At 48.4% G+C, this 13,146-nt stretch overlaps 1 protein-coding gene across 3 annotated transcripts in view; it reads right to left on the bottom strand.

Annotated features, from left to right (window-relative positions):
- Window positions 1–7,013: 7,013 nt before the first annotated feature.
- Setd1b (SET domain containing 1B, histone lysine methyltransferase) overlaps window positions 7,014–13,146 on the bottom strand; it is a 28,003-nt gene continuing 21,870 nt past the window's right edge. For all 3 annotated transcript variants that reach the window (XM_045132258.1, XM_045132257.1, XM_045132259.1), the window contains exons 14-17: window positions 12,689–12,820; window positions 12,487–12,606; window positions 12,272–12,409; window positions 7,014–9,556 (exon numbers count right to left, since the gene is read on the bottom strand). In XM_045132258.1, coding sequence (XP_044988193.1) covers window positions 9,383–9,556; window positions 12,272–12,409; window positions 12,487–12,606; window positions 12,689–12,820 — 564 coding nt within the window. In that variant the 3' untranslated portion in view covers window positions 7,014–9,382. The remainder of the gene's footprint in view (window positions 9,557–12,271; window positions 12,410–12,486; window positions 12,607–12,688; window positions 12,821–13,146) is intronic.

Raw genomic sequence — 13,146 nt, 5'->3', positions numbered from 1 at the left:
TAACTGAGGGGAAATCATTTCGATCCGCAGAAAGTCCCTCTGGGGTTACATGTACAGCTGGGAGCCAGCCACGGCCCGGGATTTGTTCTGTAGTCCCAGGCTGGCCTCAAACTCACGACGGTGATTCTCCTACACTAAGCCCTCCCTCCAGACCTGCTCCCTCCCTCCCCCCCACTCCGAGGTAGGGTCTCGCTCTAGCTCAGGCTGACCTGGAATTCACTGTGGAGTCTCAGGGTGGCCTTGAACTGACGGCGATCCTCCTACTTCTGCCTCCTGAGTGCTGGGATTAAAGGCGTGCGCCACCACGCCCGGCTTTTCCTTCTCTTTATACTCGAGTGTGTTCCTTGTTAATGAATTGGAAGAGAAGACGCTTGTCCACAAGCCCTTCAAAGACGAGTTCTTGAAAACCAGGGAAGAGAGCTGGGTGTGCTGGCACACACCTTTAGTCCCAGCACGCGGGAGGCAGAGGTAGGAGGATTGGATTGCTGTAAGTTGGAGGCCAGCCTAGGCTACAGTAAGATCCTACCTCAATAAACAAACAACAAAAAAGGGAGAAGGGTGCTGGGATGCATCTCAGTAGTTAGTATAGCACATGCCCAGCATACGAGGTGAGGTCCCCAGCACCAAACAAAAAGAAAAAGCAAAGAGGAGGTGGGGGTTACCTTGTTATCTTTCTTTTGCTTTAAATGTTCGACACCTTTCTTTCCTATGGATTGTTTGGTTTAGACTTACACATAAGTGGTTATCAGTGTAAGAAGAAAAAACCCGAGTTGGGAAACTTGTGAGGGCTTTTTTTTTTTCCAAGGTAAGGTTTTCCTCTACCCAGGCTGACCTGGAATTTACTATGTAGTCTTAGGGTGGCCTCAAACTCACAGCATTCCTCTTACCTCTGCCTCCCCTCCTACTTCTGCCTCCCTAGTATTGGGAAGAGATTATTTATTTATTTATTTATTTTTGGTTTGTTGAGGTAGGGTTTCACTCTAGCTCAGACTGACCTGGAATTCCTTATGTAGTCTCAGGGTGGCCTCGAACTCACGGTGTTCCTACCACCTCTGCCTCCCAAATGCTGGGAAGAGATTTTTTTTTTTTAGTATTTTTATTTATTTATTTTTATTTGAGAGCAACAGACACAGAGAGAAGGACAGATAGAGGGAGAGAGAGAGGATGGGCGCATCAGGGCTTCCAGCCTCTGCAAACGAACTCCAGACGCGTGTGCCCCCTTGTGCATCTGGCTAACGTGGGACCTGGGGAACCGAGCCTCGAACCGGGGTCCTTAGGTTTCACAGGCAAGCGCTTAACCGCTAAGCCATCTCTCCAGCCCCTTTTTTTTTTTTTTTTTTTTTTTTTTTTAATCAAGGCTTCTACTCATAAAACAAGAAATAAAACCAGCCAGCACTTGGGAGGCAGAGGTAGGAGGACCACTGAGTTTGAGGACAGCCTGGGACTAGCGTGTGCGTTCCAGGTCAGCCTTGGCTAGAGTGAGACCCTACCTGGAAAAGCAAAAACAGAGCTGGAGAGATTGCCTAGTGGTTAAGGCACTTGCCTGTGAAGCCCTAAGGACCCAGGTTTGATTTCCTAGTACCCACATAAGCCAGATGCACAAGTGGCACATGCATCTGGAGTTTGCAGTGGCTAGTGGCCCTGGTTTGCCCATTCTCTCTCTTTCTGCTTCTATATCTCAAATAAATATCATATATAGATATCATGCCCAGCAATATAAAATATATATATTTTTTAATTAACAACAGCTGGGCGTAGCCAGGTATGGTGGCACAATCCTTTAATCCCAGCACTCGGAAGGCAGAGTTAGGAGAATCACTGTGAGTTTGAGGCCACCCTGAGAGACTACATAGTGAATGCCAGATCAGCCGGAGCTAGAGTGAGACCCTATCTCAAAAAGAAAAAAAGTCAAGGCCAGCCTGTGCTATAAAGAAAAAAGAAAACAGTGACAGAACGCAACATAGGAAATGAAAAGGCCCCAGCCAGTACAAAATTCACCACCTGTTCTGTCGTGGCTCATGCATAGATGGCAAGGTCTGTAGCCCAGAACACTGCAAACTGGTGGCTTCTACACCAGCTCTGGCTCTCAGATATATTTTGTTTTGTCTGTATGATTTCCAACAAACTTGAGTCAAGATTTAAAAAAAATTATTTATTTGAGAAAAAGAGGCAGACAAGAGAATGGATGCACCAGGGCCTGTAGCTACTGCAGACAAAACTCCAGACACACCAGGTGTGGTGGCACACACCTTTAGTCCCAGCACTCGGGAGGCAGAGGTAGGAGGATCACCATGAGTTCGAGGCCAGCCTGAGACAACATAGTAAGTTCCAGGTCAGCCTGGACTAGAATGAAACCCTACCTCCAAAAACCAAAATTAAATTTTTAATTTAATTTTAAAAAATGAACAAAAACTTTGCCGGATATGGTGGCGCACTCCTTTAATCCCAGCACTTGGGAGGCAGAGGTAGGAGGATCACCATGAGTTCAAGACCAGCCTGAGACAACATAGTAAATTCCAGGTCAGCCTGGACTAGAGTGAGACTCTACCTTGAAAAACAAAAAACTCCAGACACATGCACCACCTTGTGCATCTGCCTTTACATGGGTGTAAGCCAGTGCCTTAACTGCTAAGCCATCTCTCCAGCCCTTGAGTCAGTATTTTAGAAAGAAAGCTGTGTTCTAGTTCACAGATTCCAGGGTTCTAGTTCTTAGAACCAGATAACACTAGGGGTGCTCAGCAAGGGATTCCTCGGTAGACCCACCTAATCAAGGGATGGGCTGTGGGGAGCCAGGCTGCCAGGTTATCCCAGATTAGCCATTTGCTCATGCTACTTACCTCTACCTGCTCAGTGGATTCACCATCAGAAGATATTTGGAACAGTGGCTGGTACACTACATGCTTGTCTTTGTTTTGCTGCAAGTGTGTCTAGTAGGTGTGATGTGGGGTGTATGCACATGTGGTGTCCCGTGTTGTGTGTGTGTGGGGAGGCCAGAGAATGTAGGGTGTTTCCCTCCATTGCCTACCCACTTGTTTCCTTGAGCCAGAGTCTCTTCACTGTTTGCAGACTTTGCCACTTTTTCAGGAGACCCAGAAGTTCTCAGGTCTCTGCTCTCCTGGACTGGGACTTACAGACATGCATGGCCATGCCCAGCTATATATTGGGGTTCTGGAGAGTTCACTCAGAGGTCTCAGCCCCCCCTCAAGCCCTATGATTGCACAGGAATTCTCCTAGCCACTGTGCCAACTCTCTGGGTTTTTTTGTTTTTCCAAGGTAGGGTCTCACTCTAGCCCAGGCTGATCTGAAACTCACTCTGTAGTCCAGGTTGGCCTCAAACTCATGGTGATCCTCCTGCCTCTGTCTCCTTCTGAGTACTGGTATTGAAAGGGTGTACCACCATGCCTGGCACCCTGTTTATTTGAGGCAGGGTTTTTCTCTAGCCTAGGCTGACCTGGAACTCACTTTGTAGCCCTAGACTGTCCTCCAACTCACATTAAGCCTCCCAATTCAGCTTCCCAAGTACTTAAGTTATAGATGTGAGCCAACACTCCTGGCTCCCCCCCCCCCACATAACTTATTTTAAGACAAGGTCTTGACTATATCTCAGACTGGCATCAAATATCAAATTCAAGGCCCACCCGCCTCTGCCTCCCCAATGTTGGGATTACAGGAGTGAATCTGATTTGTCATTTTGGGTTTTCCTTTAAAAAAATTTTTTTTAGAGACAGAGACAAAGAATTGGCATGCCAGAGCCTTAGCCACTGCAATCGAACTCTAGACGCCTGTGCCACCTAGTGGGCGTGTGTGACCTTGTGGTTGCCTCGCCTTTGTGGGTCTGACTAACATGGGATCTGGAGAGTTAAACGTGGGTCCTCAGGCTTTGTAGGCAAGTGTCTTAACTGCTAAGCCATCTCTCCAGCCCGGCCCCCCGCTCTTTTGGAGGTAGGGTTTCATTCTAGTCCAGGCTGACACAGAACTCATTCTGTATCCCAAGTTGGCCTGATATTCAATGATCCTCCTACCTCAACCTGAGTGCTAAGATTATAGGTGTGAGCCACCACACCTAGCTTGTGTTTTGTAGTAACAAGAGATTCACACTGTACCCATGGTTGGCCTGGAACTTGCTAGGTAGACTAGGCTGGCCTTGAGTTCTTGGTGATCTTCCTGCCTCTGTCAGGACCCTCCTGCTCAGAGGCGCTGGGATTACAGGCACATGGCACCATGCCTATCCTTCCAAACAAACACCCTTAATACTAGCCTCATTACCCAGCCACTAGAACAGACGGAACTGATAACTGTCAGGGTTCTGTTCTGAAGTGCATTTAGATGTATTGAATTATACTATTTTTAAAAATAGGGGCTGTGTAGAGAGATGACTCAGTGGTTAAGGTGTTTGCTGCAAAGCCAAAGGATCCCCATTCGATTCTCCAGGACTCACTTAAGGCAGACACACAAGGGGGCAAATGCATCTGGAGTTCATTTGCAGTGGCTGGAGGCCCTGGCACACCCATTCTCTCGCTCTGTCTGCCTCTTTCTCTCTCTCAAATAAATAAGTAAATAAATTAAATTTAAAAAACAGGGGCTGGAGAAATGGCTTAGCAGTTAAGGCTCTTGCCTGCAGTCTAAGGACCCAGCTTCAATTCCCCAGTACCCACATAAGTGGTGTATGCATCTGGAGTTTGTTTGCTATGGCTTTTTGCCTCTCTGTCTTCCAAAAAAATTTTTTTTTAAATTAAGGGCTGGAGAGATTGTTCAATGGTTATGCATACCTGCAAAGCCTAATGACCTGGGTTCAATTCCCCAGTACTCACGTAAGCCAGCTAGAGACCCTGGCCCACCCATCCTCTCTCTTTCTCTCTTCTTGCAAATAAGTAGAATTAAAAAAAAAAAAAAACTGGAACTTTGGGGCTGTAGAGGTGGCTTAGCAGTTAAGGAACATGCCTGCGAAGCCTAAGGACCCCCAGAACACATGTAAGCCAGATTCATATGGGGACACATATGTCTGGACTTCATTTGCAGTGGCTAGAGGCCCTGATGTGCCCATTCTCTCTCTTTCACTTGAAAAATAATAAAATACAATATTTTTTAAAAAATGCATCTTTAATCCCAGCACTTGGGAGGCAGAGGTAGGTGAACTGCTGTGAGTTCAAGGCCAGCCTGGGACTACAGAGTTAGTTCCAGGTCAGCCTGGGCTAGAGTGAGACCCTGCCTTGAAAAAATAAGAGAATATGGGCATGCCGGGGTGTCATGCTGCTACAAACAACATCCAGACACATAAGCCACTTTGTGCAATCGAACCCAGGATGCCAGGCTTTGCAAGAAAGCCCCTCTAACCACAAAGCCATTTCTCCAGCCAATTACTGAATTATTACTTTTTTAGTTTTTCAAGGTAGGGTTTCACTCTTGGCCAGATTAACCTGGAACTCACTATGTAGTTTCAGGCTGGCCTCAAGCTCATAACAATCCTTCAACTACAGCCTCCAGAGTGCTGGGATTAAAGGCATGCGCCACCATACCCAGCTTGAATTATTTATTATTACTATTTGGTTTTTCAAGGTAGGGTCTCACTCTTGTGCAGGCTGACCTGGAATTCACTAATTCACTATGCAGTCTCAGGGGGTCCTCGAACTCAAGTGATCATCCTACCTTTGCTTCCTGATTGCTAGGATCTTGAGTTATTTTTTTTTTTTTAATATTTATTTATTTGACAGAAAGAGGGAGAGAAACAGAGAGAGAGAGAATGGGTGCGCCAGGGCTTCAGCCACTGCAAAGGAACTCCAGATTTGTGTGCCACCTTGTGCATGTGGCTTAGGTTTACGTGGGTCCTGGGGAATCGAGCCTCGAACCGGGGTCTTTAGGCTTCACAGGCAAGTGCTTAACCATTAAGTCATCTCTCTAGCCCTTGAATTATTCTTATGATTTTTTTTTTATTTGCTTGTTTGTTCGAGGTAGGATCTCAGTTTAGCTCAGGATGACCTGGAATTCACTATGTAGTCTCAGGGTGGCCTCAAACTCAGAGTGATCCTCCCACTTCTGCCTCCCGAGTACTGGGATTAAAGGTGTGCGCCACCACCCCCGGCTTTAACTTATGACTTTTATGTGTGTGGTGCACATGCATGTTTGCATGTGTGTGCATAAGCCCGAGGTTGGTGTCAGGTCTTCCTCAATCACTCTCCACCTTGTTTATGGAGACATGGCGTCTCACGTGGGCCCAGATCTGGCTGCCGAGCTACTCCAGCTCTCAGCTTGCCTTGGAGATCCAGCCTGTTCCTCCCAAGTGGAACTAAAGGCGGGCCTCCGCACCTGCCTAGCGTTACGTGGGTGCTGGGGACGCACATCCTGGTCTTCACGCTGTGTGGCAGGTACGGTACCCAGCCCTCCTGCTCTTCAGTGCCCTGCACATTAGATCAGGGCTGTGCCACACAACTCTGTCCTGCCTGAGCCCTCCCTGCATCCCTCCCCCACCCTTTTTTGAGGCAGGGTCTCTCCAGGCCAGGCCAACCTCAATGTCTGGCAATCTTCCTTCCTCAGCACTGCTGGGATCTGAGGCCTATGCCACCATGCCAGGCCCTTTTACACTTTATCTTAGGCAGGGTCTCACTAACTTGCCCAGAATGACCTTGAATTGTTTATCCTCCTGCCTCAGCCTCCTGACTAATTGGGACAACAGACTCGAGCCACTAATCTTATTTCCTTAATTACATCTCATTAGCACCATTAGGTACGTAAGGTCTTAGAGTCCATATGTAGAAGAAAAACTTAAAACCTGTCCAAGGTCTAGTCTAAGGTGGCCCAGTCCAGAATCCACCTACAAGCTCAAAATTTAGCCACAGATGGCCAACCTAGTATACCAGCCCACTTTATAATCCCGACATTTGTGAGTCTGAGGCAGAAGGATAGCTGTGACTTCCAACCCAGCCTCCTGTTGCTGAGCCTTGCCAGCCCTTCCTACTTCTGAACTTTCAACAGAAAGAATGAGAAGAGAGAGAGAGAGGAGAGCAAGAGAAATGGCGTATCTGTAAGAAAAGTCAGTATATTTATGGTTTGCTTTATAAAAGTTACTATAATACAATGGTACATAGTATTGAATTCACAAAAATATGAACAAATATTTACAGCAAGACACACCCACAACGGAAACACTTCTCTTCAAAAACAAGTTACATATGGATAACAGAGTCTATACGCACAGACAACCCTAAAACTTGTTGGTTTTCTTCCTTGCAGGAGAAAGAAAAAAAAAAAGCAAAAATCAGAAACTTGTGACCCTTCAAAAGCAGAAATATGCTCAGTAAAAACAAAGTCTTGTAAAAAATAAATGGGCCAACATGTCTGGATTATTGCAAATCATTCCAGGGGTGGGACGGGGACTTGGGCAAGAAGGAAGCCCAGCACCTTGCTCTTCATCAAGCCAGCCAAGGTGGACGTCGGGCTTGTGACAGGATGGGGCCAGGCGGCGAGCCCAGCCCTCTTCCTCTCGCTTCTGAGCACCCTCGCCTGTTTGCTTCGTGAGGGATGGAAGGGGGGTGGGGGAAATGAACTTAAATCATCCATCTCTACACACTACACATTTCTGTATGTGAAAAATAAATATTTCCTCAGTTGCACAATTAGGCAGAAAACCGCAAACAGAAGAGAAGGTTGACGCTGTGCCCAGGTACCCCCTCTGTGTCTTAATGCCACTAGATTCCTTTGACTTTGAGACCAGTGGGCATAGTCTCAAACACAGAGGGCCTGTGGAGATTAAAAACACACACAACAAAACCACCAACAACAAAAAAGAGAAAAATAATTCTTTGTACAGAATGTACATGATAAGCAGCTTGACACAAGCTGAGATACCAGAGGCTCCGCCACCTGGTCGGCAGGTGGTGCGGCTCCACCCGGAGCACCCTCATCCTAGTGAGGACCCCGGTCACAACAGTCACGTTCCAGGAAGTATATACATGCCTGCTCTGCTTTCCACGGGATGGGGGACTTGCTTTTGTGTGTCCTTTTTTTTTTTGTTTTTTGTTTGTTTGTTTTTGTTTTTCTTGGAAGTACAAAGAAATGAGCAAAAAAGTCTTCCCACATGTTTCTACAAGAAACAATGTTCCCAAGAAAAAGTCCTTTATGGCAGTCTATCTACAGGAATTGGTTCTGAACATCAAAAACCTATTTTTTCCCTTCGTTTTGATTTTATACACGCACAAGAAAAGAAAAGAAAAAAAAAAAAGCACACACTGTGGAACTAAACCCTGAATAGGATTGGGGAAAAGGGAACTGTCGAAGACTCAGATCTGAATTCTAAAATCTTTTCCAAGATTTTCCTTTCTCTGGGAGAGAAATAACCTGCTCACTCCAGAAATAAATATGCTCCGTCCTCCAGGTGGGGAGCCACCAGCAGGGTGGCACAGGTGTGGGCTGGGGTGAGCGGGTGAAGCTTATCAACAAAAAAAATGCCACATGCACATGGTTAGACAACCCGTAATAACAGGGCCGGGGGACCCGTCTGCCCTGGGATCCCCCCATGCCTGGGCTAGGCGTGGGCAACAGAGGCGGAGACACCCTTTCCCAGTGTTCCCACAGCGCTGGGGACACCTGGAAGGCTCCATCGTTGCTGGCATCCGAATGAGAAAGTAAACATCGAACCCAAGGATTTGGGGGTAGTGGGGTGGCCAGGAGCATCCAGGAAGGCAGCTCCTGCCTGGACCAGCTTGGCTTCCCCAAGGTCTGCCCTGAGGAAAGAGCACTCTTAGCCACAGGGAAAAGGAAATTGGGGACTGGGCCAAGTTGTGGGGTTTGCTCCCTGTGTCCACAGACAGAGGGCCTTCCAGGTATGTAGTGTTCCAAGGTCAAGGCCAGCGACGCAGTCCCCTCTCCCACAGCACCTGGCCCGAGTCCACCTGGACCCTGGACCCACACAGTCATACTGAAGCCTCGAGGCCCTCTGCAGGGTGCCCCCTCTGATTCTGTCTTCACATTTCAATGGTTAAAACGTCTTTTCTTAGGACAAGGAAGAAATTCAGAAGACAACACAATGTAGCAGCATTCACGGGAAAAGGCTGAGGCTGAAGACAGCAAGAGAAAAGATGGGAGAGATGGAGAGAGACAGAGGTTAGAGAGACAAAGACAGACTATGTCAGAGCTGCATAAAAAGCATCCTGAAAGGGGCATCTTGAAGAACTGCAAGAGACACAGGCGGAGAGACAGAAGCCCTTTCCCTCTGCGGGGCTGGAGCTGCGGGCAGGTCCTGGGATAGTGTTGGGGCGCCAGGCCCTGGTGTGGCCGCTGGGACAAGGGACAGCACCTGAAATGGCCGGGAGGCGGGGCCTGGCCCATGGTGAGGGTCCTCAGGAGCCCCTGGTTGCGGCTGACAGCCTTGGTGTTTGGCACCTGGGGCCTAGTTGAGGGTCCCCCGGCAGTTCTCAGAGCCGCAGAGGCAAGGGATCTTGACATCCTCGATGGGGAACTTATAGTCATATGTGATCTCCTCGTTGACATTGATGTGCTGCTTCGAGTAGATGACAATCTTCTTCTGCGACTCCACTGTGATCACCTTGGCATAGCAGTTGGGCTGCGTGGAGGTAGCAGGGTGGTAAGCCAGGGAACTAGACTCTACCTAGGTCCAGCAGTACAGCCCCTCAACCCCGTCCGAACCTGATTTGTCGTCACACGATGCCCCTGCCCACTGGTCACCCACTCTAGGCTCAGCTCTCTAGTGTAGGTGACAAAGACCCCTTGCCTCTGGTGTTAAATAAGTAGTAATCATAATAACAAAGATAGTTGGGCATGGTGGTACACACCTTTAATCCCAGCACTTGCGAGGCCAAGGTAGGAGGATCACCTTGAGTTTGAGGTCACCCTGAAACTACATACTGAATTCCAAGTCAGCCTGGACTAGACAGACCCTACCTTGAAAAACCAAAAATAAAAAAATAAAAAGATGATGAGGTTGGAGAGGACAGCTAAGCTGTGAACGATGCTTGTTTGCAAAGCCTGATGACCTGAGTTTGATTCCCCAATACTCATGTAACACCAGATGCACAAAGAGGCATGTGTGTCTGGAGTTCATTTACAGTGACGAGGCCTCAGTGCATCCATTATCTCTCTCTTCTCCCCCCTTTGTTTGCAAGTAAAAATATAAAATGATGACAACAACAACTTTCTAGGGCTTCTATTTCCACACATATTGCAGGTGACACCCAAATTTACCTCTCTAGCCCAGGTGTCATTTTTGAGCTCTAGACAAGGGGCCTGCAAACTACAAACACAGGCTGTCTACTTTTGCAAAAAAAAAAAAAATAAAAAAAGTGATATTGGCACAGTCTTGTCCTCCTTTACTTAAAGCAGTTGTTAAAGAGGTCATCGAAAGCATAAAGCAAATCCGATTTACTCTATTGCGCTTTATAGGAGGGTTATGCCACACCCTCCTCAACACACACATGCACTTAAAAATTCTTAGTTCCAGGGACTGGGGAAAGCTTAGCAGTAATGGCGTTTGCCTGTGAAGCCTAAGGACCTGGGTTTGATTCCCCAGGATCCACATAAGCCAGATGCACAAGGGGGCATATGTGTCTGGAGTTCGTACACGGTTTCTAGAGGCCCTGACATGCCCATTCTGTCCTTCTCTCTATCTGTATCTTTCTCTCTCATAAATAAATAAATATTTAAAAGTAATTCTCAGTTTCTCAGCATGGTGGAAAAAACTGAGTGACCTGCCCAACTCTAACTGTGCCCATTATATCCTCTCGCGACTCCGTGGCCCCTAGACCCTCAGATTGGGAGGTGCTCTCCCCACTGCCCCAGGGCCTTGTGCCCATGATCTTCTTCCTTTGGCCACAACGCTTGCCCTATTTATCACTCCATGTGTACACTCTCCGTGTGTCCCTCGAGATGTCACAGTATGGTCCCCACAGGTCTTCACTGCCCCTCCGACCTGACAGAGGACAAGTCACAACTGGGAGAACTAGTGTGTATGGTCAGGTCAGCCACACAAAGTAACCCACAAGGAAGGGCTGTTAACACCCCTGTTTACCAGATGAGGAAACACAGGCCCCAAGACATGAAGTAGCTATTGTATAGTAATCCACAAGTCACAAGTGATGCCAAACCTTGAAACCTGAATTGGCAGTGTTTTTTTGGACGTAAGCTGCCTGTTGGAGCTCCCAGTTTCTACTTCAGTGTGCCTAATCCATGTTACCAGTGCCCATCCTGACCCCAAGATCGATTCCACCTAACAGTTGTCACCAGTTACAGCACCTATTTACTTTTTTTTTTTTTTTTTTTTTGGTGGTTTTGTTTTATTGAAGTAGGGTCTCGCTCTAGCTCAGGCTAATCTGCAATGCACTATGTAGTCTCAGGTTGGCCTTAACCTCACAGCAATCCTCCTGCCTCTGCCTCCCGAGAGCTTTGCTGGGATTGACAGTGTGTACCACCATGCCTGGCTCTATTTGCATTTTAGCCACGCTGCACATACTCAACATTATGTGTGGCTGGTCCACATCAGCAGATGGCAAAGTCAGCTGGCATTTCCCTGACACCTGCACCACCGTGTGAGCTCTGCTGGGCAGCCCCGCCCACCCCGCCCCAGAGCACAGGCTCTCTGAGGGCTGCACCTGACTGCGGGAGGCACAGCAACAGCCTGGCGACCATTTCTGTTCTCTTTTGCTTTTTGTTTTTTTGGGGTTTTCAAGGTAGGGTCTCACTCTAGCCCCAGGCTGACCTGGAATTCACTATGTAGTCTCAGGGTGGCCTTCCTACTTCTGCCTTCCAAGTGCTGGGATTAAAGGCGTACACCACCACACCTGGCTCTGTTGTTGTTTTTGAGGTAGCCCAAGACGGCCTTGAACTCAAGATCCTTCTACCTCAGCCTCCTGAGTGCTGGGATTACAGATATGCACCACACCTGGTTGCCCCTTCCGTCCTTTCCTTTTTTCTTCCTTCCCTCCCTTCCTTCCTTTCTTTTTTATTGGTTTTTCAAAGGACTCTAACCCTGGCTGACCTGTGATTCGTGGCAATCCTCCTACCTCTGCCTCCCAAGTGCTGGGATTAAAGGCATCCACCATGCCCAGCTCTGGTTGCCCATTTCTTGGTCACCCCCTTCAGCTCCTCATGACACCAGAATTTTCCCATTTTACAAATGTGACAACTGAGATTGGAGGAGAAAAGCTCCTTGTACAGACCTCCCGCCTTCCTCCCTCTCTGTCCCCCCAGTCAGTGAGAGCCGGGGAAGAAAGCAAGGCCCCTCGTTACTGGGCCGGGTCACTGGCACCGGGGCGGGGGAGCTTACATTGCAGCTGTGGTTGATGAAGCGTGCGAAGTTGCCGCACTTGGTGGCATCGATTATGGTGTCATGGTCCACCCGGAACATGTAGCTGCTCCCAATGCCCTCGTCTTCATACCGCTTCTCCCGCATGTCCGCAATCACCTGCCCACAAAAGGGCACGCATGAGTCTAGGCCTGGCCTGTGGTCTCCCCATGCCCATCCCCCTGGGCAGTGCCTACCTGGCGGATGTTCTGGCCCACATACTCAATGACCATCTCATCAGCAGCGATGGGCTCCATGGCAAAAAGACCCCAGTCATGAATGTGACTTTTACAGAATTTGAGCTTTTTCTTCCGGAACTGGGGGAGGGAAGAAAAGAGATGAGCCTGGATCTTGGATCCCACTGCTACCCTGGTCACCTGTGGTGGAGCCCACCCTCACCTTGAGCTGGTTGAACTTGAGCAGGTCACTGTCACAGCTGCCGGTGAAGGAGGACAACAGGCGGCGCTGCTCCGATCGCCGCTCCGACCCTGCCCGAGTGGAGGCATGGGGCTGTGCTGGGATGCTCATGCCCTGGCAGGGACCGTGGGGTGACAAGGTCAGAAAGGGGCAGACCTGGCCCCCGCTCACATTCTCAGCACTCTGACCCTGAGACGTGGGTTTCTACTGTTCCCATGGCCCTAGGCCTTTCTGGCCCACCTGTCCCTTTCTCGTTAGTATCTAAAGGTGCGCCAGAGCCTTCTTGTTCTAAAAATAGCAACAAAACTTCCCACTCAGCCTTGATTTTCCTTCTATCTTTCTGTCTTTCTCTCTCTTTCTCTTTCTTCTTATTTTTCCAGGTATGGTCTCTAGCCCAGGCTGACCTGGAATTAACTATGCAGTCTCAGGATGGCCTTGAA

Source organism: Jaculus jaculus, chromosome 13 (genome assembly GCF_020740685.1).
Source record: "Jaculus jaculus isolate mJacJac1 chromosome 13, mJacJac1.mat.Y.cur, whole genome shotgun sequence".
NCBI classification, from domain to species: Eukaryota; Metazoa; Chordata; class Mammalia; order Rodentia; family Dipodidae; genus Jaculus; species Jaculus jaculus.
The sequence above is the reverse complement of the archived record's forward strand: the minus strand, read 5'-3'. Positions and strand labels throughout refer to the sequence as shown.